We start from the raw sequence: 27,500 nt of genomic DNA, 5'->3' as shown, positions 1-27,500 counted from the left end.
GAGTTGTCATATTTTAATCCCGCGAAGAAAATCAAGAACGCGTTAACCAAGTCAGCGATATATTACTTGCTGACTGTAGTCTGCGAATTTCCAATGTTTACAAAGTTCTATCGCTTATAAAACTCGATTCTTTCAAGATACAGGTTTCAATCATCTATAACTAAAATCGCTTAACTGTCTAGTTTTCAATGATACCACATTCAAGGTTGTGCCACACGCGAAACTGCGTTAAATATATTTTTTTAAGAGACAGCTATATTTAACATACGTGCTTTACAACTTGACTTGAATCCGATGAAACGGGTTCAAAAAATTTTATCGGACTTTTGATTCAAGTTTTCCTTTCATGTTTTCAAAATCAGCTTTACGATTCTTTTTCGATTTACGTTTTCCTACTACGTTCACTTCCTTGAAGTCACGTTCGTCCACATAATGTATATACGCGTTTTGCTCAACATCCTCCGCCATGTTTGTTTGATGTTATATCGCGAACGACGAATTCGCTCAGCTGTCAACATTGGTAAAATGTGAGGGCATGTGATTGGCTATCAGTCAACCCTCTTGGAAATACCGGATCTCGCAGGAGATCTAAAAATAACTTAAGAAGGATTACGATAGGAAAATATAGGGCCGATATGAAGGATTACTTCTCTTACCTTCATAAGCTATTGGTTTGAAGTTGTAGCCCCTTTCATCAAGCGCTTGTTGGTATGGGGGGATAACTTCATTAAAGGGCCACCGACAACCAGGGTCCTTTGCGCGCCTTTGTTGTTGTTATTATCCGGGCAATCGAATCGGCCTGTTCGCTTCAGAAACATCCCGTGAAAAAGAACTTCTGCGAATTCGCAGTTCGATTTGTTTTTTAATCCAAACGCCTTCCTCCTTTCGTTCCATAATCTTAAGGTTGAAGTAGTGAGCCAAATAACATGGCGCTTTTTCTTCCTCGGCGGACGACCTTTCTTCACAGTTTTCATTTGGCTTTTAACACGAACACAACACCCAAATAACTCCAAAAATACAATATTTAAACATTAAGGAAAATATTAACAAAGTTTCAAGCTACTGGGCATTCAACTCATGACGATGTGAGGCGGTGGAATTTGACTTTTCAAGAAATACTAGTTTCTGTATTACAGAAAATGGCGCCAGTTTGACAAGTTTGTCAGGATATTTTAGTCGAGAAAACAATAATTTCAGTCCATCACATTCTTCAGAGAAGTAGTGGCAATTGGATGAAAGTCGAAATGCACGATCAAGCATCGTTTTTAATAATCCACGTTTGTACTGGTCTTCTACGTGGCTTTTGAAGTGTAGCAGGAGGCCAGTATTTATGGGTTGTAACGTACACCTTAGTCTCAACATGTGTATGTTTGTTGAGCAGCTGGATGCCCAAAAAAGGAAGCGTGCTATTACTCTCCATCGCCACTTGTTGGAGAAGTTACTTAAGAGTTTTTTATAAATATTTTTGCTATCATATTAAGATGCTCCGTTTTGCCGACGTATTTATCTGTATCTGTACCTTTTAAGTTAGAATATTCTGACAGAAGACGTAAGGGTAGAATATACCGTGCAGAGAGTTCAATTAATTTTCCCATCACCTTCATTTGCATCCGTCTTTTTCTGATAATTCTATCCTGGCCAATGCCAATTTATTTAATGTGGGTTCCTGCATGTTGGAGCTTTCCAAACAGTTGCTTCCTTTTGTCTAATCGGTCATGGAAATTGGGTGAGTGAGAAAGGACGTAAATATCACATAACAAGGTGAGCTTAAAACAGCGAATTGAATTTTTTCGACATATGTTGACCTCAGCATTTTAATATCAGTTGCTTAAGGCGCTTTTCACGAGATGTTCATAATCCTGCAAGAGTTTTGAACCACATCAAAAAGCTTTGAGTCCTGCGCATAGTTCATTCCGAAAGCTGAATTCCGACGAGATACGCATTATTCTGTCAGATCGGTTTCAACTTTACGATAAGTCAAATTGAAAACATGTGATAATAAAAACAAGGAAAATCGCAAGTGTTTTTAGTGTGGACAATTTTAAAAATGTTTTTCCTCAAGGATTTAGGATTGGAATCCGTCCGGTTCAACTAAAAGAGTGTTGTTTCAGTTGTCCATACAAGAGAACTTTAATTGCCAAAAGCTAAAATGGTAGAGATGTGATTAAAGTGCACAGACAAAAAAAAATTCAGATGCCCTCGACAGGCTACTTTGAATTAAGTGAATCGAATTGACAATGTTTTTCAACTTCTGAACCAGCAAAAGACTGTATTTCATATTTGTTTTAGATAAGGAGTACATCTTACAAATAGGGTTTTCAACTTTTGTTCTCAAAATCGATAACCTTATGATAATTTTTTTTTAATGGAAGTTCAACTTTTTCAACAGGCATCGCGGTTTTTTTGTTTTTTTACACAGCTGTGTATAGATATACAATCAGCATGACAATGAAAGTTGAACTGTTTCCAATAAAAGTCGGACAACAAGCCTCTTAGAAGCCCGATGTCATGACCTGTTAGAGCAAACGTCGTATTTTTAATAACTCTTTACTTTCCCGTTTTGATCACGTGTACCAAATCGATTCCTGGTCGTGATTGATTGCACTCGAAACCTATCAATCACTTCTCATCGTATGTCCTTGAAGGAGTTAGTCCTTGCGCAATATGGACTGGCGGAACAGGTGATTTTGATTCCCCCTTTTTATGTAAACACATTTATGTGGTCAAAAAACCTTGCAAACGAGTGTAATAGGCTGCAATAGTTTCGAATTGTGCAGAAACGAATGAACAAAACAAAGAAAAATGCCAATTATTCCCCTGAGCCTCGACTCTGTTCTTTTATTGGTGCACAACAGACCATATTCGTATTCTCAGTGTTTGACTGGAACTATTGTAGCTTGCAATAGAGGCTAATGCGGGGGAATATATTAAAAAGTATTTGCATTTGGAAAGATTCCCTCGCATAAGCCTCTATTGCAAGCTAGTGCCAGTCCAATACTGAGAATACGAATATGGTCTATTTGAAACTAGCCTATTCAATGAAAAGAACAAAGCATCATTATCATAGCGAGGTATACTGGGCTGCTTGATTAATATTTTAGCCTGTTTCTCCGAGATATCTAGCAAGATATTAGTGTATCCTTCAGCTGTAAGGATTCAAACTTATATTGCAACAATAGTAATAGCAAGAAGCGAAGAACGTCTAAGTTAGCGCGAAAGAATTGGATATTTAATATTATTGCTTAAAATGTCAGTTCCTCATTTTTAAGACTCTCAGTATACTTTCAGGGATGTAATTACATTCCATCTTTCAAATACGAACGTCAGCTACGAATTTAAGAGCGAAGGTTAGGAGTGGGACTAATTTGTTTGTTTTTACCAGGACACGACTTTGGAGATAAATCCGTTTTGACGATTCGCCACTTTACGAGAACACAGGTGCATACAAAATGATGTACATTCATCCCTGTGTCGTCCCAGCAGTTGTATTACTTGTTGCGACGTTTTGTGGAATTAAAATCTGTGGACCAGCCCAAGCTCAAAGCACAGGTAGATTTTAATAAATGAATTCATATATCATTATTCATATTATCTTTATTTACCCTCGGATTTTTAGAGTAGCTTGGTGTAGCTAATATCTCCGAGCATTTACTCTCCCAACCATGATACACCACAGAAGACAGACCACAACACCGTCTTAACAAACAAGAAGAGGCGACGTCTTATTGAATAAAAATTGATCGCGGCCATAGAAGAGGTTGCAATCAGTAAAAGCAATAATCATCTATGGTGACGTTCTCTTTTTAACTTTTTTAAACATAATTTCAACTTGATTATATCTTGCCACAGCATCTGCATCGTTGCCCTAAAGACCTTCCCCATCAATCCCCGTTCTATTTTCGAGTACTCTACCCGTTGGTGGACCACCTGTTGAATCCAGTGACACAGTACCTTCAAGCTATCCTCAATTCCTGCCTCCACTTCTTCCAACTGAAGAGGCTATCAGATCCTTTCTCGTGACTTCAATAGGATGGAACTGCACCCCGTCTATTGAGGGTATGGCACTTTTCTTATCTGTTTCCTTTAAATATTCTTTTCTTTTATTCCTTTCTAGCTTCCTTCTTCTCGTCAAATAAATGAGAACCCGAAAAGAATAGTCTCTAGTGCTGGCCAAAGTCTATTTTGCTCTTAAACATGCGAACGCATTGTTATCAAATGAGTCGCTTCTGTCTCTGCTTTTATTCGAATTCGTTCAAGCACGGCAGAATATTCAAGATAGCGATCAACAAACATCAACACAGAGACGAAACAGCTAAACGATATTAGAAGCCCTCCCAGGGGTTTTGGGGAACATGGTAACATGGCTAATTATGGCTAATTTGAACTGGGAACAGGGAAACAAATACTTTAGGGAACAAGGGATCAAAAAGCTGGGAACAAGTTTGAAAGCAATTTGGGGAACAAGGAAACACAAGGAAATATTTAAGGGGAACAAGGGAACAAAGACCCCCCGCTGGAAGGGCTTCACATCTCAAGATTCTACGACGGCGGCGCAAATTTCCCTTTCGTAAACGGTCGTTGCCATTTGAAACGGTCGTTGCCATTTCTCAGAACGGTCGTTGCCATTTAAAAGGGTCGATGTCATTTACAACGGTCGACTACACACTTCACTTTAAAGAAAATTGAAAGAAACAAACTAAGAAAAAATATTAACAAAAATTAAGACAAAAAAGGAAAAAAAACATTTATAAAAGAAAAACTGGAGACTCGAACTCGGGTTCTTAGCCCTCACCCTAAACAGCAACCCTAATGGCAACGACTCCGGAGAAGCCTGCTCAAATCGAGCAGGCTTCCCTGTGATTGGTCAATTCTGTCACTCGTCTATCCAACATGGCGGATATTAGTGCCCCTGAGTTTTCTTCTTCTGTAAAAGTGTTTGTTAGAGCGATTTCATATCGAGAAATTTAGAGAAACACAACTGGAAGCCATTATTAATTTGTTTCAAGGGAAAGATGTTCTAGTGTTACAGCAGCGGGCTCAGGGAAATCCTTGATTTTTCAGTTTTTTCCGCTCATCGTCGATGAGCTGCGGAAGCCAGTCCATTCTAGTTGTATTTTGGTCATATTTGCGTTAAACTGACTCATGCAGGACCAAGTCAGGTTCCTCACCTCAATCGGTATAAAAGCAGCATTTATTGGCGAGGAGCAGAATGACGAATATATCAAAAAAAGGAGTTGAGGCCGGTTTATTTCAGGTTGCGTTGGGTCTCCGGAGTCGTTTTTGGGAAGTAGCCGATGGCGAGCAATGTTGACAAGTGCTACTTATAGCGGAAGGCTTGTCTGATTGCCATTGATGAAGCCCACTGTATCCAACACTGGTAAGCCATTATTTGTTATGAAATATCTGTTGTAGCTGATTCCAACGTCCGCTTTGAAAATTAATCTCCAATTCAGAAAACACTGGGTATTAAATGTGGGTTTCATCAAGGACAAGTTCTGATTGCCTGCCACAATGTTACACAATGTTACGTTATTACAGTAATTGTTTTGTCACGTTTGCTGGTTGAAAATAAAAGGCTCATTGATTTGAATGTTTTTATTGTCGTTTGTTACTGTAAAGATTTATACACGACAAAATATATTTTGGGCCTCAAGTTTCCATATCATGAATACAGTCAATGTTAACCTATTCCGGGTCTAGGTTCTCGCTAGCAACGATTTCAGTTTTACCCTCTTTCTTGGGTCATCCAGAAAACTACCACATACAGCACATTTTTGACGTTAAGAGAATGAGGACCGAACAGGTTTTTTCGGAGTCACAATCTCCGCCATTTTTTTCCCGCGCTGCTCGGGTGGGACAATTTAATTTGCATAAAAAGCGGATGTGACGTCACGGACAAGCCCTTCGGACCAGTGATCCAGTCGTAGTTGGGAGGAGGACAACCGCTCTCACAATACGGCTGGAAATCCAGCCTAGCGCTAACCGTGCTTCGAGCAACCCGAGCCAGAGCTTTTGTTTTTGTCCGTTGGTCCTATTGTTTCATCGCATTCTCGTAGCCGTCGTCGTCTCACTAACATCAAGCTTCACCAACAGCCCCCCAACGCTGATAAACAACTTGATAACAGTGGAGAAGATTTCTATTTAAAAATAATTATTTTTTACGGTTTCAAGCACTGAGGCAAAATAATTCTTTGTTTGGACAGCCAATGAGGTTCCGCTTGACACATTAATTGGAGCTTAACCAAGGAAGGACGAAGACGACGGCGACGAGAACACCCATCTAAAAGTATTATTTCCCGTTATTGTAAGAATTTCGCGATTACTCGTTTATTCCAGAATTAAAACTGTTATAAACGGTGTGGCTGTTTGGAGACAAAATTTGAAAATTCCTCGTTATTGGCTGGCGTCTTCCAAATACCCTTACATAAGGTTGTAGTCAGGACGAAAACAGCGCAGCTAAAAATGTACCAAAATGTAAAATGCACCTGCGGGAGACAAAATTTGAAAATCCCCCGTCAGTTTCTGGCGTCCTCCAAATACCCTTAATTCTAGTTTAATGTGCTACGTTCTGTCCTCACAAGAGAATCTTCAGATTACAAGAGTGGAGACCTCTACCGGTGTAACGGCTTAGGATCGAGAATAGAGTGCTTTCTAAAGAGCACCGTACTTCTGCAAATACTTCCCTACGCGAGAATTTATCCACAGGCGCACGCATACAAGACTAAAGCAGCCCTCGGAGTAACATAACAGACCATCGGTATCGCATACCACTATTAACAACAGAACGTTATGACGTCACGTCACGGTGGCCATGTTGGTGTTCCAAAACAAAGAAACGGCGGCCATGTCGGTGTTCCAGACTAATCCTCGGGGAATTGACTTCTATTCTTATGCAAATAGTTTCTTTTGTTTCATTAAATTAGCATCCATTTTAGTTTAATTTAAAAAAAAAAAAGTAACATAGTCTAGGCCACTTTCAAAAGTACCATAATACTCTTTGTTTGCTTTCCAAAATTTTGCATAAGTGCTGTTCTTATTTTATCTTAGCACCGTTCTAAGTCCCAAGAAAAGCTGGAAACAATGTTATAATTATCCAAAATTAATTTTAGAGGCCAAACAAAGACTATTATGGTATTTTTTAGTGGCCTATTAAAGCATATCCTTTGAACTTACAATAGTGCCTCTCTTTTTTGTTCTCAATAGATGGTTTGCAACAAATCTCTAGAGACAGATCATAATGATGTAATTTACAATTGCTAGTAGACGAATAAAAGAAGCTGATGAGAGATCTTTTGTTTTTGTCCACCGACATGTTTTTCCTTACCGTTTATTCAGTTCTGAGTCTTACATGACTATTTGCATCTGCGTAGATCTGCAAGGAACAAACTGGACTGAAGAAATCCGTAAATTTCAAGAAGGTAATTTTTATTTGAAAGAAAACTTGAGGAGATACAGTTGCAGCAATAGGTGCGGTGTGGACGAGAGAAACGCTTCGGATGGTCCGAAGGACGGCTCGGAGTCATTACGATGTTTCTGCGATAAATTTTGTGACGAATATGGCGACTGCTGCTTTGATTTCAACAAATTGTAAGTAAAGAATTTTAAGCGACGGTCTTTATAACCTGTATAATCTAGTAACCTATATAATCTACCAGAATGTACATGACCTTGAAGCGCGTAACTTACAACTCTTCAAGAGGGGAGTGATTAGGTTCGCGGATCGGCGGATTTGGCTGCAAAAAAAAAATACTCGGATTTAGGATTTTGAGGACACCTTTTGCGGATTGGCTCAGCGAATCACGGATTTCTTTAATACTTCAGCGTGGATTATGGATTTTGTTTGTTTTGAAGTGCGGATCGCGGAAATTAACTTGGTGGTCGGTTTCAATTTTTTTCTGCCTGACCTTAGAACTAGATTAGATTACAGCAGTCATCAGTAAACTAATTAGCGCCCCTCAACGACATTTTTTTTTCACATTCGAAAATGAAATTTACGTTGACGTCAATCAAATGTTGCCATGAAAATTTCATGGAATACCGTAATTGAAACATTTCGAAAAATACTAATAGTCGTTGAGAGGTGCGTCTAACTGATAACCCGGCTATAATACATCTTTGACCTTCAATGCAATCGGACTCCAGAAAACTCTAGGACCCCAGGATTTCGGCTTCCACCCAGACAATGCTGACGATGAGGTGACTGAATATGACAGTAGCTCTGATGAGGAGGAGATGGAAACTGACGTTTCAGAACTCGATAGAGGGTCCACGTTCTTGTTAGGAACGACTACGAGTTTTGGGCGCCAAGTGCGGATCAACAGTAGGCTAATTTTATGATACGTATTTCTTTAACGTCAGTTAAGTTACTAATCAAGTGAACCTGTGATCTCCGCAGCTATGAGCGCAATTTTTGCGATTGCGTAGAGAAGCCTGGAAAATTCAGGACTTCAACGGGGTTTGAACCCGTGACCCCGCGATTCCGGTGCGACGCTCTAACCAACTGAGCTATGAAACCACTGACGTCGGGAGCTGGTCATTTGTGGGTTCTAATGGTCCCGTGAGGAATGAATCAATGATGAAATGGTATATGAAATGAATCATATATGAAATGCGCATATGAAATCAAGTGAAGCTATGATCTTCGCAGTAAGTTACCGAATGTTCTTAGGTGCTCACTTCTCTAACAGTGCTGCGGATTCGGATTTTTGTAAAAATATCTGCGGATTAGTGGGTGCTCCGGGTTCAAATCCTGTCCAGGGGCTGCTTTTACATTTTTCTTTTTATTTGCTACCACAAGTCCCGGGACAGAGTGGTCAAAATGGAGGCTAATACTTCATTTGAGGAAGAGATCGTGTTGGAATAGACCATTTTTGAGTTCTCACGGCTGGACTGGATCTAGCATCAAATGGGGGCTAATTCGGGCAAATGTTTTAAAATGCAAATTAATTTGCCCGCATTAGCCTCCATTTCATGCTAGATCCAGTCCAACCGTGAGAATACGAAACTGGCCTATTGTTCAGGTGTCGAAAAGAGACAATTGCTCAAATTGTCCAGCAGGATCACTTGATTTTTTTTTTGTGTCATTGTCTTCGGTGCGCATTAATTTATGCACATGAACATACCTTTCATACAGTCAAACTTTTCACTGTAGATTAAGAGCCCTGGTTTGACTAGCTGAAACAGTACAAAACAATTCACAATTATTCAATGGTGTATCGGCTCCTGCTTCTATATTCTCCTATTTATAATGGTAATTGATCCAATGGTAGTTGCTCAGCAGGAAATAAGCGTAAGAGTCGCACGATGTGATAACCAAGTGGACTGTAGCTTCTTGAGGGCTTACGCAAACTGTAATTCCATAGTACAAGCTGAACCGTTTTCTGCTTGTTTTATAACATAACCAAAACATCTTGTGACAGTTTGTAACATCATTTGAATGCCTCTCAGTCTCTAACTGGTCGAATTGGTTTTCACTTACGCTTGCGATCGCTTTGCCGATGGTTCAAGTAAAATACCCGCTAACGGGTTAAAAGTCTTTTCATAAAGCTGCGAAGAAATTTCGGCATTTTCTTGAGTAGTGTGGTCAGTCTTTACTGGAGTTTGAGGCGAGTACATACATACATACATACATACATACATAACTTTATTTGATAACGCAGGTTAAAAATTTTCGCAACTTTACAGCTGATGTGGACCTGCCTAAACTAATTAAATCTAAAATTATATAAAATACAAATATGATACAATTTATAATTTAAATTAATTAAGTAAACCAATAAAAATTTTTAGTAATAGTGAAAACCTGGTTTCATGTTATGTATAACGTTACCTCCCTTCCCGAAATTAATATTCATGATAGTTTGCTTGGATTGTTTTAAGTTATGTTTAAAGATGAATTTGGAGAATCTTTAAGATTATCTGGTAGTGCATTCAATGCTATAGCAGATCTATGAACAAAAGACCTACGACCCAATTCAGTTTTGGGCCTATTGAGTACAACATTCAAGGATTTCCTTAAGTTATATCTGTTAGAGTTTTTGGTTACCAAGCCAACCTTAGAAAGTAACTATATCACTATCCTTAAACTGTTTGGTAACTTGTGAATCAGCCTAACAGCTCTAATGTGAATCATTTCTAGATCTTTAAGCTTGGGTCCAGACCCTCAGATCACAATTCCACATAGAACACTTGGAATTACTATCTTATAGTAAAAAGTCTCCAAGATACAATAGGTGTAGATAGAAAATTTATACGTCTCAACATTTTGACTTTGGCATTAAATGCAGATCGAGCCAATGCAATATGTTGACACAATGAGAGTTTGTCATCAATTGTAACCCCAAGGCAATTGGTGGTAGACACATACCGAATAGTGTCCTCACCACACTTCAGATGTTTCAAAGGACCTATGAAGGGGATTTACCTTCATGAAAAATCAATCTGTTACTAAGGCACCAGGAATTAACCTGGTCTAAGACAGCCTGAAATGCTAGTAGCATTTTTCCAGTCGCACGGCATCAGGTGTTTTCGTCATAACCATTTACCCATGGGCAAATTTTATACGGTCATTGAGCAATTAAAACGTGCGCTTTCCTTCTGTTATCTTATAATTAAACTATAATCAAGTGGTTATTATCACTATCGTTATCATTTACAGGTGCAGAAAACGAGTCAACCCTCGAGGAAACCCACTAAGCCAACATGAAATATGCCGCCCTGTCGTAAACCAACACGGTCCAGTGTATGTTGGTTTTGCAGTCCGAAGCAAATGCCCAAGGAACTGGAAAGATGAGATTGTGCGCAGTAAATGTCAAAATGAAGATCAAAGTGATCTGTTTAATGACTGGCCCGTGTTTGATCGCCACCGGCGCGTTACGTACAGAAATGTTTTTTGTGCAAGGTGCAATGGCGCAGTGAACACAACCAGCTGGAAACTTGAGGCGGAGTGTAGTGAATGGTTTAATACAACGGCGTTCAATCTTAGTGATTTTATGCGCTTAGCGCATGCGAACTGTTCGGTAAAAAGCAGAGAATCTTGGATGCAATACTTGAAGCAATGCATCCCACGTTTTCAAGACTGTTCCGGGATTGGTCGGGAGAAAAATGGATCTTACTGCCAATCACAGTGCCTGGGGTATGCTTTTCCTGTTTCTTTTATGAGAAACAGCAAGATAATAAGGTTTCAAAATCTGCAATGCGCATTTAAGCCTAGCGATATAAAGAACGACGACGACTGTTCCCCTGAAAGTGACCCCGGTCCACCGCCTCTGACTACCTTGTTTGATTTTACTTCCTCATTCGAGATCAGGGTTACAGTCAAAGACAAAAAAATGGATTTGGAGCGAAATTTAAACCACGTTTGGTACTGTGCTGCTAACGAAGTGTACGACCCATACGTTGGAAAATGTAAAAGCACCATCAGTTTACACCCACCACAAACTGACACGCCCATTTCCCAGAGTGAAAAAACAGTACCCGTTGATTTCGTATCAAACGAAACAAGATTGTTGTTGAATTTAAACTGCACTTTCGTACCTTTCAACCAAAGCGATTATGAACAACGACCTAATTGTACTGTTTACATTAAACCTCACAACAAGATGTACGGGAAAACGAGGTACACAATTCGCAGGAAAATTTTGCTACTTTGCGTCAACTTTTCAACAAATGCGACAGTTTTTTCCGAACAGCCAAGCGCAGGCTACCTCACTAAAACAACGCCAATATCTCTCCAAATTATGACTTTTTCTGGCTGCATTACGTCATTGGCTTCCCTCCTTCTCCTGTTAGCGACTTACACTCTATTTTCTGAACTGCGCAACTTGCCTGGAAGGATAATCATCAACTTGTCGCTATCTTTGCTGCTATATCAAGGCGTCTTTCTCGCAGCAATGAAGACTTCCAGTCATGAGCAGTGCCAGGTCATTGCCATTCTTCTTCATTACTTTGTCTTATGTTCTTTCACCTGAATGAATGCTATGGCGTATGATGTACACAAGACCTTTACGTCCTTGGGTAAGCTTATAAGAGTACGTCTACTTTGGGGGAAGGGGGAAAGGGTGCTCTCAAAGAAGATTCCCGCCAAAAACAATTATATGTCGAGCACTGAATGCACGTAATTAGATGCATCCAACACGAAATGTCCCTTTAAGTTTAAGCATTTGCTTCCTATTTCCTATTTTTTGGCTGGAGCAAATGTAGCTGTTTACCTTTAACTCTGAGGACTGGAGTTTGAGAGGCATTTTGTGACGTTTATTGTCATGTATTCCCGCACGCGAACGATGTTAAAGTTTGGGAGCAGAGCAACTGGACACTTCGTGACGCTTGTCAAATCTAATTACATGCATTCTGGACATAGGCCGAAAAGGAGCGTCAAACACGGTTAAGTTAGTTAATAATTAGAGCACTCGTGCTCGGCCAAAGAACCTTGAGACTTAAAGAAAGTGATTTTTATTAGTAGTAGTATAGGCAGTCACATGATTTCGAGTGCAATTTGGAATGAATAAGCAAGAGTGAATTTTTTCAAAGACGAACAAAATTACACGAGGCCGTAGTTCAATTTGTAGTTGAGAAAAATTACAAGTTAAACTCGCAGTACGGGCTCGTGCAATTTTGTTCGTCTTTGAAAAAATTTACAAGTGCTTATTAATTCCAAATAGCATGACAAAAATCATGTGATTTCTAATTAATAATATATGAAAAAAGTCAAGATGGTTAAGCAGAAGAAAGACACGCGTATCACGCAATCAGGGGAAAATTGCGCCATAAATTGCGCCATCCAGGCCGCGCGCTTTATTTGAAAACAAAAGATTTGATTTGTGCTGAACCAAACCCTATTGTTTATTCAACAATCATAATCCAGAATTTCGATGTGTAATTTGCACTGGTATTGCACTTTCTTGCACTGGTGTTACACATGAACTGCACTGCTCTTAGCCAATCGGAACAGAGTATTGTTTTCATTATTATTATTATTATTATTATTATTATTATTATTATTATTATTATTATTATTATTATAAATCGACTTTTTTCTGGAACCTAGACGGCGGACGTGGATCGAATCGTCAAGGACACCAGAATAAACGCTTAGTGAGATACTGTTTGTTCGGATGGGGAGTTCCCGCTATTGCTGTGTCCATCTTTGTGATCATTGACCAAATTCTCAGCAAAGGACTCATTGGATATGGTAAGTCTGCTGTCTCAATATGAATTTAAAAGGACTGTGTCATGGCAGTATAGTTCATTTTGTATAGCTTTTTACTCGCTCCTGCTAACTATTTGCGTTTGGAGACAGTGCGGTCCAGGGGTTAGGGTGCTTGCCTTGAGATCCGGAGATCCCGGGTCCAGGCCTCGTTCTGACCAGTCGTCGAATATTTCATCCTGGTAGTCCCTGGTTCAACTTCTCGGCTGCACTTGTAAATACAAGGAAGGGTTACGTTTTTACAAACGTTGGCCGTGTAGCACTTATATTTCAACAGACTTAACTGATTAGAATGTAATGTGAAGTGCTAGTTCTAATCAGTGAAATATAAGTGATACGGCCAACGTTTGTAAAAACGTAACCCTTCCTTGTACTTGTACATGTTCATTGCCGTGACTTTAATATCTTCAGTTCCCACTGCCTGCCCCCGTCTGACCCTGTAGCTCAGTCTGTAGATCAGCGGTGATCTAACCTGAAGATCTTGGCGAGTTTTTCAGAGTGTTTCTCTGTCCTTGTGTGGGCCCATTTCCATTAGTAGGGCTCATATTGTTCATATGGAGTTCAAAACTAGTACTACACATTATACTCTAATCAGGTAAGGCTGGAAGTGTAAAAAATAGCCAACTTGTTTGCCTCCGACCAGGTGAGATTCTTAACAGCAGGGGTGGCGCTGTGGGGAAAGCTAGCGCCTCCCATCAATGTGGCCCTAGTTTGATTCCCAGACTCGGCCTCATACTGATGTGGGTTGAGTTTGTTGGTTCTTATCTCTGCTCCGAGAGGTTTTTCTCCGGGTCTGACTCCGGTTTTCCCATCTTCACATTACGCAAGATTTGATTTTACTTTTGTTTGTGTCTCCAGTTAAAGCTCTTGCGCTAAATCCATTGACACTTAAATAAAGTTACAATTATTATTATTATTATTATTATTATTATTATTATTATTATTATTATTATTATTATTATTATTATTATTATTATTATTATTATTAAGCTTCGTGAAAAAAAAAATCTAATTTAAGTTACCGACAACAGAGATATTTAATAGGCTGGACAGTTTGCAACAACTTGAAGCAAATGGAACACCGACCCTTTAATTCCAACAGGGGCAATGCTAAGAAGTTTTCAAAATACGTGGGGAAAACAGGCACTTTCAAATTATTCAGCTTTCGGAAGTTATCTATTTAATTCTATTTTAAATTTAATTTATTTTGATACAGTAATGGTTTAGATTGTACATTATTCGATTTAATTTGTCTTTCTCTACTCTGTATTTTTTTAACACGACCCCACAATTGCAAGTTTCAAGTTCTAGTAACCATCCGGTCAAAATAAAGGCTTTACTTACTTTCGTTTTCTATCGCTCAAAAAAACCAAGAATGAACGGCTTTTTTTCCCCTGCTTCCTTTCAACTGCCGACTTTGATCGCAACTGCGATGATAATTCCAAGGGCACCAAAAGAGCAAATTTAAAAAGCCTTTGAGAAAAATTTCTAGGCTCTTTGTAATCTATAAACTAAGACTGTCAGAGCTGTTTTTTTTATCTCCTAGAAGAATTTGACTTGTTCGGAAATCTTAGCTGAAATTTTAAGTGTCCGAAAATTTTAGGGAATAATATACTGTTGATATCTTCATTTCAGAAATTGCTAGCTGAACGTGGCCTTCTAAGAACCTCCCAGCGAACCCGATTTGCTCATCCCAAATTAAACTGTTAGGTGACTTTTTTAAGTGCCCAAAATTGCAAAAATATGAATCCCCTCCGAAAACGTAAGGGACTGCTCTTAATTCGCTGGTTACGAATGTTCTAGGTGACGTTTTAGAAAAGTAATCTATTGCTGTTTGTCAATGTAGAACAGAAAGTCTTAGACCAGTTTGGCTCTACCAAACAGATATTGAACCGAAGACGATAACTGGGTGCCCCTGATGCTTTATCATTTTAATTTCATCCTTTGATTGACAGGAGAGGGAGAGGCTTACTGTTTCATATCGAAGCCCGAAGCAGTTCTTTGTTTCTTTGTTGCGCCAGTTGCATTGATAATGCTCTTCAATGCATTTGCATTGGTGCATACCGTCTTGCACATTGTAAAGACAAGGAAGGTAAGACTAAGCTATTAGATGTGCGTTTATCAGATTTTTGTATAGCATTCAAAACGATGTACTGAATAAATAAAATAGTTACTGTCTGAATGATTGAGGATGGCAGTCCGCCACACTCGCCAAGTGAGTGAACATCGTCTACTCGACTAAAGGATGATCGCTGCCTAACCACACATCGACGGGTCTTGTACTGCAAGGCTGAAACTGACAGATGGACTCCTGAGTACCTCATTGACAATTGTAACACGGAAACCTTTAGTCTCACGCAAATCATCACGAATCAATTAATTGTTCGACTGCTGAGTAGCCAACTGATTTTCGAAATGCGGCTCCTCAGGGAATAATAAATGAACTGCTGCTATACCGACCGGAAGTCTATGTTCCTTACTGCTAGAGAGCAAGGACTAGCTTTTACGAGAAGGTAGCACAACCGTACCATTGACAAATGTCTCTTAAACCAGACACAGTTTCGCATGCAGAAGGAACACACTTTGTGTAACGGTTACGTCTTCCTTGCTTGGGGCAATCCCAACAACAAATAACTTTTATTTTCCAGAGAACGCAGAAGGTAACCAATCAGCGGCATAGCACCGGCGTAGCCTGGATTTGCGTCAAAATGGCGTCAGTCATGGGAGTGACATGGATTCTTGGAATCGCTGCCAACGTTCAAGCCTTGTCATTTCTGTGGTACCCGTATGTTGTTCTGAACAGTCTTCAAGGTATTATACTCTTTCTTCGTTTTATTTCCTAATTGCTCTTACTTTTTTTTGCATATCCTGACATGTCACAATTATGATGCCAACCGAGGTTTTGGATGAGGGCGCATGCAGCTCTTACATGCAAAGGCTCTCGCTAGAAGGGAATCTTTGTTATATTTTTCCCCCATTAGCATAAGTTGTTGTTGTTGTTGTTGTTTTTATGGCTACTAACTCGCCCGTTGGAAATTTAACTAAGTTTAACACGTTCTTTTACTTTTTAAAGTCAATTTGTTAATAGCACGATGCCCTCTATCAGCAAACACGTATGTAAATGAGACAAGGTGTAAAGAATGACGTCAGCAAAGATTTGCCTATTTTCATTGATATGTTTGCGCCGAATTGGCCACGCGCGATACGTAAATTAGCACGCGTTTTCTCTAGAGACCATCGTAATACCCATGGGTATTGAGCAGAGTATTTATTCGACCTCCACACTTGTAGTCGCCCTGTTATGCGTTCATGCCCCGAGAGGTCGCTACAGAGCACCCCCTTTTTTGCCTTCGTTTCCACGTTTCCGTCGCTGAGCCTAATTTCCTTATGGCCGAAGCTCCTGTTCCTATTCCTCCAGATGTTTTGGTGGCTGCTCTTCCCGCTGCCGAAGCCGCAGCTGAAGCCGAAGTTCCTGCTGCCGGCGATAATCCGGTTGCTCCCGCTGAAGAGGTAAGCTGGTTTCTCTCGCTTTACTGTGGTTGTTTTTTGCTCGCTTCGTGGTCCACTTTTTAAATGTGTGGCGTGTGTCGCCTTTGCTTCATGGCGTGTGTCGCCTTGCAAGTTTGTTTTCCTGGCGTGTGTCGCCTTCTAAGTTTGTTTTCATGGCGTGTGTCGCCTTACAACTTTGTTTTCATGGCGTGTGTCGCCTTCAATTTAGTCTTGATGGCGTGGGTCGCCGTTTGAACAAGTTTTTGGCGTGTGTCGCCTTCTAAGTTTGTTTTTATAGCGTCTGTCGCCTTCTAAGTTCGTTTTCATGGCGTGTGTCGCCTTACAACTTTGTTTTCATGGCGTGTGTCGCCTTCAATTTAGTCTTGATGGCGTGTGTCGCCGTTTGAACTAGTTTTTGGCGTGTGTCGCCTTCTAAGTTTGTTTTCATGGCGTGTGTCGCCTTCTAAGTTTGGTTTTCTCGGCGTGTGTCGCCTTACAACTTTGTTTTCATGGCGTGCGTCGCCTTCAATTTAGTCTCGTTGGCGTGTGCCTCCTCCTAAGTTTGTTTTCATGGCGTGTGTCGCCTTACAAGTTTGTTTTCATGGCGTGTGTCGCCTTTAATTTAGCCTTGATGGCGTGTGTCGCCGTTTTAACTAGTTTTTGGCGTGTGTCGCCTTCTAAGTTTCTTTCCTCGGCAACTGTCACCTTAAAATTTGTTTCCTTACCGTGTGTCGCTAACCAAGTTTGTTTTTCATGGCGTGTGTCGCCTTTTGGTATACTTTGGTGGCGCGTTTCGCCTCGAATTTTGTAGATGAGTAAATAAATGAATAAATTATATAACCTTCTCTGCAAGGCGGAAAGCCAGTTTTAGCGTACCGGTCGATTCTATCTAAAATGTTTTTGCGGTCAGAGGCGTAAGAGTTGACACGGTGTTGTTTTCCCTACATGCTCTGTTAATATTTTGTTTCCATTTTTCGCACCTCACGAGTTTTAGTTTAACGACGTTGTGTAATTTTTCACTTAGTACTGCCGCGTGTAATCGGTTACGCGCATTTGTTGGGTCGGTGCGTGTAGGGCGCTTGATCTCCGCATGTAATGTGCGTGTAATACTCGCGCGTAAACATGATATTTTTATCCCCTTTGTCCGATACTGTTGTTGTCTCAGTATGCTCAATTGTGGTAAATATTTTCCTCCTTGCGCTACTTTGTTTCCTGACCTCAATTTATTTTGACTTTTTCGCCAGGCTGAGATGACCGTAAGAGAACTCCAAAATCAGCTTATGGAATTAAAAAGAACGTCCGCGTCCAATTCCGTTGGGGCTGCCCTTTTGTCACTTCAACAAGAGCTTGCTAAGCCTCCCCCGGTGTTCGACCCCTACAAAGCTCTCGCTGGATTAGAATCGCTGGTAGATTTGGCACGGGACACTGCAGACGCCAGGACTAAACGTCTCAGCACGATTCTACGCCAATGCCGCCCCCTCCTGGGCAAGCCGCAGTTCCAAAGCATTTTATTAAAGTTGGTCGGAGACAAAGAAGATGTTGAAGTGGCGAAAGCTATCCAGAAGTCCCTGCGCCCTTCCGCTTCATGGGGGCCCAGTATGCCTCCGCGTCCGCCTGGTCCAGGTTTCTCCCGGAGGTCTTCTGATTTTAGCTATGCTCCGCGTCCACCGCCTACATGCTTCAATTGTCGCAGGCGTGGCCATATTGCTAGATTTTGCCCAAGGAACTAAGCCGTTTTTGTTTGCTTTTGTCACTATGATTTGTTGAATAAATGTTAACTTGTACTTGGACATGAGATGTGTTTTATTTTACTCCGGGATCGTCTCTTTAGGGCACTTCCGCTATCAATTTGGTCGATCTGGGACGGGTTTTCTAAACAATACCCGATACTCTGTCTGTGACGGGGTCCCTGGATCGGCCTAGTTGGTGGCTCCCCTTTTCTGTACCTGTTTGCTTTTGTAGTTGTTTACTTCCCCTTCTTCTTTTTGCCTTGCCCGTTCTAGGTGTCTCCTAAATTGTTTGACCTTCATTTAAAGAGGGCTCAAGAATCTGTTAGGTCCACACCCATTTGGTGTAACTGGAAAGGGGAGCCTGCCAGCTGGGCCGTTCCACTCCCGTCTGCCTGGATGGTGGCGTCCGGAAAGTTCCACGCTTCTCCTGATCTTCTTCGTTTCCGTGACCCCTCGTTTTTCATTCCAGGTTCCATCCACCACAGCCTTCCTATGTGGTCAGAGATCCTACAAGATTCCCCCAACCGTTCAGCATTTCTTCGCTACCTGGAGTTTGGTATAGATGTAAAAGAGTTTTTCACTGAGTTTAGGGGTACTTTTCAAGGTCGAGTTTATAGCAGCCCTTTACCCCCTCGCGCTCTCTTCCCCAACAACAGAAGCTGCCAAGCCTTTTCTGAATTTATATCTAACACTATTTTGGAACGGGTCGCCAATGGATCCTTGTCTGTCTGGGGGAAAGTTGGAGAAGTGTCACCCCCTCACCTGGTTATGCCGATCACTGTGGAGCCATCTAAGCCTCGCATGTGCCACGACGAGAGATTCCTCAATCTGTGGATCAAAGATCTCCCTTTTTCTTTGGATCTTATTACTGACCTTCCCCGATACGTTCACAAGGGTAATTTTCAAACCACTTGCGACGATAAGAGTGGCTATGACCATATTCGTCTTTCGACAGAAAGTCGAACCTACTTTGGACTTGAGTGGAGTGGCTGGTTCTTCGTTTTCAATACCCTCCCCTTTGGTTGGAAGGCTAGCGCGTACCTGTATCATTCTGTCGGTCTGGTTGCTACTAGTTATATTCGTTCTCATGGCGTACCCTGTTCCCAGTACATAGACGACCGCCATTTTGGGCAACTTCAAGTCCGCCGTAATGCCCCTCCTTGTTCGTGGTCTGACTTTCAGCGTGCTCCAGCAGCCCTTTATATCGCATGTTACATCCTCATCGATCTTGGCTACTTCATTGGTCTTAAAAAGTCCACTCTTGTACCTACACAAGCGCCTATTTTTCTGGGGTATATCATAGACTCTGTCAAAACTGCGTTCTTGATGCCGCCCGACAAGAAGATTAAATTCGCTTCACTGAGGGAAGATCTACTTAGCCACAAGACAGTATCTTTGAAGTCACTGCAGAAATTTGTGGGCAAGATTAACTCCTTCACACTTGTCGTCCCTGCCGCCAGGTTATTTTCTCGTGTGGCCTGCCTCGCGATGTCAAGGGCATCTAAGTCTCCAAGAGCTATTCCCGTTTCCCGCGAATTAAAGGCGGAGTTCGAGCACTGGCGTTTCCTTGATTCTTGGTCTGGGTTTTTGCCTTGGAAAGACGAAAAACATTTCCAGTTGGATGTCTTCTCTGATGCTTCGGACTCTGGTTGGGGTGGCATCCTCCGACTTCCCGACCAACCTCGGCAAGAATTACACGGTCATTGGGATCTGTCCGAAAGTGACCTACCCATCGTGGTAAAGGAAGCATTGGCCCTTCTCTATGTTCTGCAAAATGTTGCTGGTTTGATCTCAAACGCTAGAGTTGATTGTTTCGTTGACAGCGCGGCCCTAGTTGCTTGCTGGAGAAAGGATGGTTCTAGGAACACCCGCGTTAACAACACTCTTAAAGAAATCTTCCATTTAACGTTATCTGCTAATTTGCAAGTCATTTTGCACTTTGTCCCTTCTCAACAAAATCCGGCGTATTCTCCGTCTCGCATTCCCTCAGATCGGGACTGCACGCTTAGCCCTGCGTCTTGGCTCATTGTACAACGAGCATTTGGCCCACACACCATCGATCTTATGGCTACATCTGCAAATGTCCAGAAAGATTCTTCTGGTAGGGCACTCCCTTTTTTTGCACCGTCACCCTCACCACAGGCTCTCGGCGTCAACGTTTTCTCGCAGACTCTGTCTCCATCCCCCAGTGCGTATGCGTTTCCTCCGTTCGTGCTTGTCGGCCCCCTGATTAGATTCCTCACATCTCAAAGCTGCCCCTACACGATTGTAGTACCAGACCTTCGTCCAAGAAAATACTGGTGGCCGCTTCTCGTCTCGTCCTGTGTTGAGTCTCTCAAGCTGGGTTCCAAAGGAGATCACAACATTCTGCTTTTCCCGACAAATACCGGCGTTGAATCTAGGCCACTTCAATGGGACTTATGGGTATTCCGAATTTGCCCGGTTTAAATTCTTAACATAGAAGAGAACGCGTTTTCCTTATATTCAGAGCTTTGGCCCTCGGTGTTTTATATTGTACTTATTATTTGTGTAATTCCTCATTAAAGTGCTTCAGCCCATTTGTTTTTGCATTTTTTCCTCTTTTTAGTCTCCCGCGAATGTTCCACGCATTTGGAAGCCTGCCTCCTCGTGTCCTGACTGCTCTTACGCCAACGACTGTGGTTTTAACTTTTGCCAAAATTGTGGATTTCAACCCGCTCCCCCTTCGGTCCCGTCTAGCACTGCCAGGGTTTCCCTTGATCTGCCTGCGATTGATCGCAGAATCTCCTGTCTTCAATCTGCCAGAGCTGCTAAACCACATGAAAGACAGAAATGTAAATTACATTTGGAACTGGAGTCCTTTTTGTCTTCTCTCCCTACCCCTAAGTCTCCCATCTCTGCTTCCCCAAAAGACCTCATCAGATTTCTCGTATGGAAGGACTCTAAGGGGAAAACCAAGATTCACGTGCCTAGCTGTCCTAATTTTGGCTCTCATTCCAAGCGGAAATGTAGCTGCCCCTCTAGATTGGCCGCTGGTACAGTTGATAGCACAATTAAGAAATTGCGTTCTATTTTTAATTCTCTTGGCCGGTCTGGCGTGTGGTCAGGGTTATCTCCTGGTAACCCAGCAGCTCATCCGTCTGTCAAGGAATACCTCGCTTCTATCTCCGAGGAACAAGCAAGAGCAAGAGTCTCGCCTCGCCAAGACGTGCCTTTTTTCTTCGACAAGTTCTCTAAACTCTGCTATTACCTCCGTAAGCAGACATTTCCTCCATCCATATCCCCCCTGGAAAGGTACATCGTGAGCCGTGATCTGGCCTTCTTCTGCCTAGATTTCTACTCCAGTGACAGAGCATCTGACCTCGGCCGTGTTTTTACTAAAGAGGTTCTCCTGCTTCCTGGAAAACAAGGCTTATTGTTTCACCACAAGTTCGGGAAAACGCTTCGAGGAAAGGACTCCAATATCTTTGCTGTTAAGAAATGCCCTCATGACAGCATAGTCTGTCCCGTCGTTAACCTCACTACATATGTTAAGCTGGCTGACCTCATGAATATCAAACTTCGGGAGGGCTTTTTGTTCCGTGCCACTGACCCAAAGGGCCGCGTCTCCACAAAGCCTTTCCTTGGCTCTACTGTAGCTAACCGCCTACGCCTCCATCTCACGACTCTGAAACTTCACGAGGGCGAAACTATGCACAGTTTTAGGAGTGGTTGTTCCATAACCCTATCCCTCCTTGGTGCCTCAGATGACCAAGTGGCTAGACACGTTGGATGGAAAAGCGTGCAGACGGCTCAATATTATTCTCAAGTCCCCAAAGTTATGGAGTTGTCGCTCCCGGCTTCTCTTCTTGCCCAGGGCTCTGTTAAGGGGAGGGATAATATTTCCCCTGCAGAATCGTTGGGGGCCGAGTTTCGAGCTCGTAATAATCTCGAAGGACTTTCCCTCGCTTTCCCTTGAAACATTGTATCTATCTTCCCCTTTTTGAATAAATTGAGCTTCTGAGATTGGGAGGAATGTGAGTCTCTTAAAGTATATGTTGGGTTATTTGCGGCAATTTGTGCTTAAGTAAGAAATTATTTTCGCCCATATCTTAGTATCTTTGCGTGTGCCATAGAGGTGCAGCATTACAATGAAAATTCTACTACTATTTTCATTGATATGATTGCGCCGAATTGGCCACGCGCGATACGTAAATTAGCACGCGTTTTCTCTAGAGACCATCGTAATACCCATGGGTATTGAGCAGAGTATTTATTCGACCTCCACACTTGTAGTCGCACTGTTATGCGTTCATGCCCCGAGAGGTCGCTACAGAGCACCCTTGTCCCACCCACCTCCCCTCAGCGACGGAAACCTCCATCCTGCTGCACTTCTTCGCATGCGCGGAAATTATTTTCGCCCATATCTTAGTATCTTTGCGTGTGCCATAGAGGTGCAGCATTACAATGAAAATTCTACTACTATTGGTTTAGGAAACAATGGGGCACAAAAGTACACAACACAAACAGTGAGGCCTGATCCTAAACGCATTTAGAGCTCTGTCCCATGCTTGTCTAATGAGATTATAGGAATTATTAAAGACCTGAGTGGATTCTATAATTTCTTAAGCTGTCTTTTCCATTGGAACGATTAAGAGGGATGATCGTAAGGGCTGGAGCATGTAAGATGAGAGGCTCGTTGATTGTTAAACCGAAGGAAGAAAACAAGGCTGCGAGGAGCTTTAGGGTCAGATACAGTTGAGGAAGGTCACCCTCTTAAATTCACCCACTAATATATAGCGGTGGTTCCGCGACGTTGGTCTGGGAAGAGAAAACGAGGCGATTTCGTGAAGTTCTTAATTAACTTGCCTTCATTATCAAGAGGGATGAGGGCTGGAGCAAAAAAGACGAGGTGCTCGTCGAAAGGGGAAAACATGCAAGGCTACGAGGAGAGTTAGGGTCAGATACAATTGAGCATATAGTCTCCCCCTTTACTTCCTTTCCCTATATAACCGTCGTTCCCTAACGTCAGTATGGAAAGGAAAAACGGACCAATTTTGAAAAGTCAACAATTAACTTCCTTTCATTTAAACCGTGCTCGAATTTTAAAATCTGACTATACTTGAGGATCTTTTATCTTTTTGCACATAATCGAAACCAGTTAATTTTCATCGTTTGTGGACTGTCAAAGGCTTTGTTTTAAATACTCCAATTGAACAATATTTATTCGTTATAATCACCAGCAGTCCTGTAATTTAGTTTCTTTTTGTTACCTCACATTAATTTTGTAGCTCCCTCAGTGTCGTTAACTTTTCCGTCGATTTCCAACTACTTTTCTGTGCACGATGTGGTCACAAATGAATACGAATACTCATTTTGAATGACTTGATCTTAGTGAAAGTTTCCCTCTGGCCACGCTTCAAAAGTGTCATCATCATCGTCATCGTTATCAACAACCAGTGCTCAGTAAACTGTGGAGCGTATCATAGGTTGGATCTGCTTCTTAGATTTCAAGCAATAAATAATCTACCTTCGCTTCTCAGACCAATCGCAGCTTCAGTAAAAAAAAAAAAAAAAAAAAAAACACGGTTTCTCTCTCTGCTTTGTAGTAGATAGCCGGCTCAAGTGACATTGCACTTGAAGTGGGCATATGTAGAATGTGTACCGTTAGCTCTAAGAGGCTAAGGTTTCCAAGTATAGTGAATGTTGAAGTGTTCTTAGCATTTCGTTTGTCCACTGCATTTAGTGGTTTTATGTATGCATGTTTCACAGGTCTGTTCATCTTCTTGTCATTTGCTGCCAGTGGAAGGTCTCTGGAGCTATATAGAGCCAAAATAGCCATGTTAAGGAATCGGTGCTCCTCGAATGCAGCTAAAAATACAGCGAGGACAAAGGACAAGATCGTGGTCACTCGGTCCGGAGAAACTTGGTGTCCCGACGTTCAAGATTGCGAAGAGATTCCTCTGTAAAAGCGAGACTTTTCCATGCAATATGATATAACAATAGTAATGGTAGAGTTCAGTTTTCTATCATATTTCTTTAAAGTACCCTTGTGACCAAAAACTCAATTATTTTTGTTTGGATTTCAAAACTATGTTAACTAAACATTAAGCGGCCAAACTTTTAAGCCTTGATTCTAAAAAGACCCCTGTTTATTTTAACTGGATTTTCCCCATTTATTGTTTCGCCATTACTAACTTTAAAATCTCGAGAGAACTGGATCGAGGAGAAAATGACGTCAAAGGCTCACTAATTTAAGATTTCAATGCGTGTGTACGCCGCAGAATTATTATGCAGCACGGGAGTTTTGGGCTTTCAGACTTTAAACTCGCGGTTTGTTTATATAATAAGCTGCATTCACACGCTGAAATTTTAAGCTAGTGAACCTTTGACGTCACTTTTCCTTGAGGTCCAATCGACCAATTTTGAACGTGAGTAATGGCGGACCGTGAAATCCAAAACTCACACTCAAAGTAAACGGCCTTTGGATGAAAATCAAAGATCAAATTTTGCCAGTCAGGTGTTAAGCAAACACACTTTCAAAATCTGAAAGAAAAAAAAAAACACATGGGCACTTTAACATGGTCGAAATTAGAAAGAAGTGGGCAGTAGTAGCGTTATATGATGTGATCGGAAATTGATTGCACCAGTTAAGTTTAAATTCAAGGGAAATTAACAAGTGTCTTTAGAACGAATAACGTGTTTTCACTCACATGATCAGTAATCTTGTTTTTCCACGGAAACGAAAGAAAAGGTTTGCATGATAATGAAGCTCAGTTCCCGGAGGATTAGTTGACTTGAGGACACCAACATGGCCGTCGTTCTTTTGTTTTGGGACAACAACATGGTCTCCGTGATGTCACGTGAAAAAACTCTATACGCAAAACAACGCGATAAAATAATGAAACCTAAAATCAATTTCTATCCTTCCAGTAATAGGAACAAGGGAATTTAAAGTAACGACAACGGCTACGACAACGCCGTAAAAAAGGAAAAATATTTGTGCATCGCCCGCACAACTTAGTATAAATTTAGCAGCTACTTCTGCGGTACATGACAATGACGTGAAATCGTAAAAATTGAGGTTTTAACGACAACGTGAGCTTACAAATGTGAACGTTTGATTTTCTATTCAGTTTTTCTCTGAAATCAGTCGTTCCAATTTATTTTTAGTATACTTCGTTTACATTGTACCACGTGAACGAAATGGAAAAATTGCGATAGAGCCGCTCTATTTGAGGTGACATTTTCTTCAGGGCTCTAGTGGGTATCCAATCAAAACCCATAGCTTTGTTAGGGTTGAGTTTTTTCAGAGTACTGAGAACCTCATCATACTCGATCTTACAAAATTCGACCGTGTTTGCTCTGTGTTTCTCTTTGATTTTATTAACACTGTCATGGTTCGTGATGTTATCTTTTGGGAAATTGTTTGGTATGTCTCCAATGTCCTCTGCTATTCTTGAGAAGTATTCTGCTAAGATTTTTGCTACTTCGCACTGTTTTTGAACAGTGTTATCTCCCACTTTGAGTATAACGTCTTGGTCACTTTTGCCTTTGCTGCTCATAAAAGGCGAGAAGGCTTTATAAAAGGATCTAGAATTTTCTTTTAGATTGACCGCTTTAGTTCTCCAGTAGTTTTTAATTGCTCTTCTCCTAAGACGAGTTGCGGTATTCCTCCAGTAACGCATTTCATCCAAGCTCTCTTGTGTTTGCAATCTTTTGTATCTTTTTGCATATTTCCTCTTCTTTCTTATGACCTCTTTCCATTCCGGGGTAATGTAAGGCACGTCTCTTTCCCTAACTCTTATTTTCTTTATCGGCATATGATGGTCGAGCACTTTTGTTATTTCTTTGTGCCAAGACGAGTACTGGTCATTAGGAGAGCTGGTGTTATTTAAGTCCACGTTGGTCATGGCTTGTCGCATATCTGATTTAAAACTATCTTCGTCTAGATCCTTAAAGCTTCTAAAAGTTATAATCTTTGAGGGATAGATTTTCACTCTAGGTTTCAAAAAACCATATATCAGTGCGTGATCACTAAGGCCAAAGTCGGCTACTCTTGTGATGTCAAACAGGTCAGATCTATTGGTAAGAAGGACATCGATCAGAGTCTTGCTAGCAGGAGTAATTCTTGTGTAATCCTTAATTAGGCATTGAAGGTCGAATATATCCTCCAAATCTTCTAGTACCTTTCCTTCTGTGCTGTTCGGCTTACATTTACCCATGTTTAGGTCGCCTAGGATCATAACAGTTTGTCTTTGTTCCAGAGCACAGGTCATTAGGTGATTCATTTCGTTTTGTAAAGCTGTAAAATAGTTACTAATCGATACTCTAGAAGGAGGTCTGTATAAACCAAGTACAATCGAGCTGTTTTCGCCTATTTCTACATCAAGAGCGATGGACTCCAGTGTTTTATAATCTCTTGATGGTTTCAATCTTTTTACAGCAATTCCTGTTTTGACATAAGCAATTACTCCTCCTCCGCCTTTTGCTCTGTCATTACGACACATACGATAGCCTGTTAACTTGAACCGGTTGTTGGGGTATGAACAGTCGATCTTTGTCTCAGTCAGTATCAACAGGCTGGCTTTTAGCGCTTTGTTGATTTCCTTTAGCTCGTCGAACTTGTTCTGAATGCTGTTTATGTTCAAGTGTATAAGCAAATCTTGGTTGTGATGTGTTTGTCTCATGTTTGACATCATGCACAAAGGGTCTTATTCAGAACTAATCGAGTGTGTCGAGTCGTTTTGGTCTTGTGAAAAATCTATCGTGGAGTTGAAGCTTAGATCTCTGGGAAGAGCATTCAAGAGACACATTGTACAGATCCAACAACTGCGTCTGAGCTGCAATTGGAGGTAATTATTCACAGACATGCCAGCGCACTTAATGATGTGATAGAGAAATTTACATGTTTGACATTGCACCGTTCGGTGGTTCGTTGCAATCGTTCTCTCACATGTTGTACATTTGGTTTTAGCACTTGGTCCGGGGTTTGGATTTATATCTCCACACATAGCTAGTCTAATTAAATTAAAACTAGCTGTTGAATTTGAATAGTAGTTTACCTTCGAGGCTAGATAAGCTTTCTTTCTCGTCGACATCAAGCCAGTTAATGGCCC

General features: G+C 41.3%; 3 protein-coding genes and 1 pseudogene across 3 annotated transcripts; 2 read left to right on the top strand and 2 right to left on the bottom strand.

Annotated features, from left to right (window-relative positions):
- Positions 1-9,785: 9,785 nt before the first annotated feature.
- On the bottom strand, positions 9,786-10,410 carry LOC138052999 (uncharacterized; annotated as a pseudogene).
- Positions 10,411-11,406: 996 nt separating this feature from the next.
- Positions 11,407-24,363, top strand: LOC138054627 (probable G-protein coupled receptor Mth-like 1). The gene is made up of 5 exons (XM_068901120.1): positions 11,407-12,015; positions 13,046-13,189; positions 15,160-15,296; positions 15,853-16,015; positions 24,154-24,363. The coding sequence occupies exons 1-5, from the start codon at positions 11,970-11,972 to the stop codon at positions 24,348-24,350; spliced, it is 687 nt and encodes a 228-aa protein (XP_068757221.1). The 5' UTR covers positions 11,407-11,969; the 3' UTR covers positions 24,351-24,363.
- On the top strand, positions 16,560-18,483 carry LOC138054628 (uncharacterized). Its single transcript, XM_068901121.1, has 2 exons — positions 16,560-16,714; positions 17,938-18,483. Exons 1-2 carry the CDS (start codon positions 16,592-16,594, stop codon positions 18,421-18,423), a joined length of 609 nt encoding a protein of 202 aa, XP_068757222.1. The 5' UTR covers positions 16,560-16,591; the 3' UTR covers positions 18,424-18,483.
- A 1,187-nt stretch (positions 24,364-25,550) lies between the features above and the next one.
- Positions 25,551-27,071, bottom strand: LOC138053144 (uncharacterized). The gene has a single exon (XM_068899815.1). The coding sequence runs from the start codon at positions 27,069-27,071 to the stop codon at positions 25,551-25,553; it is 1,521 nt and encodes a 506-aa protein (XP_068755916.1).
- Positions 27,072-27,500: the final 429 nt, after the last annotated feature.

Source organism: Montipora capricornis, chromosome 6 (assembly GCF_036669925.1).
Source record: "Montipora capricornis isolate CH-2021 chromosome 6, ASM3666992v2, whole genome shotgun sequence".
Classification (NCBI taxonomy): domain Eukaryota; kingdom Metazoa; phylum Cnidaria; class Anthozoa; order Scleractinia; family Acroporidae; genus Montipora; species Montipora capricornis.
Note: the sequence above shows the minus strand (reverse complement) of the source record. Positions and strands in the feature narration are given on the sequence as shown.

Coding starts and splice junctions, on each gene's coding strand:
- LOC138054627 (XM_068901120.1), top strand. CDS start 11,970: ATGAATGCTATGGCGTATGATGTACACAAGACCTTTACGTCCTTGG. Junction 12,016..13,045: donor CAAGACCTTTACGTCCTTGG/GTAAGCTTATAA, acceptor TCTGGAACCTAG/ACGGCGGACGTGGATCGAAT. Junction 16,016..24,153: donor TGTTCTGAACAGTCTTCAAG/GTATTATACTCT, acceptor CATGTTTCACAG/GTCTGTTCATCTTCTTGTCA.
- LOC138054628 (XM_068901121.1), top strand. CDS start 16,592: ATGGCCGAAGCTCCTGTTCCTATTCCTCCAGATGTTTTGGTGGCTGCT. Junction 16,715..17,937: donor CGGTTGCTCCCGCTGAAGAG/GTAAGCTGGTTT, acceptor CTTTTTCGCCAG/GCTGAGATGACCGTAAGAGA.
- LOC138053144 (XM_068899815.1), bottom strand. CDS start 27,071: ATGAGACAAACACATCACAACCAAGATTTGCTTATACACTTGAACATA.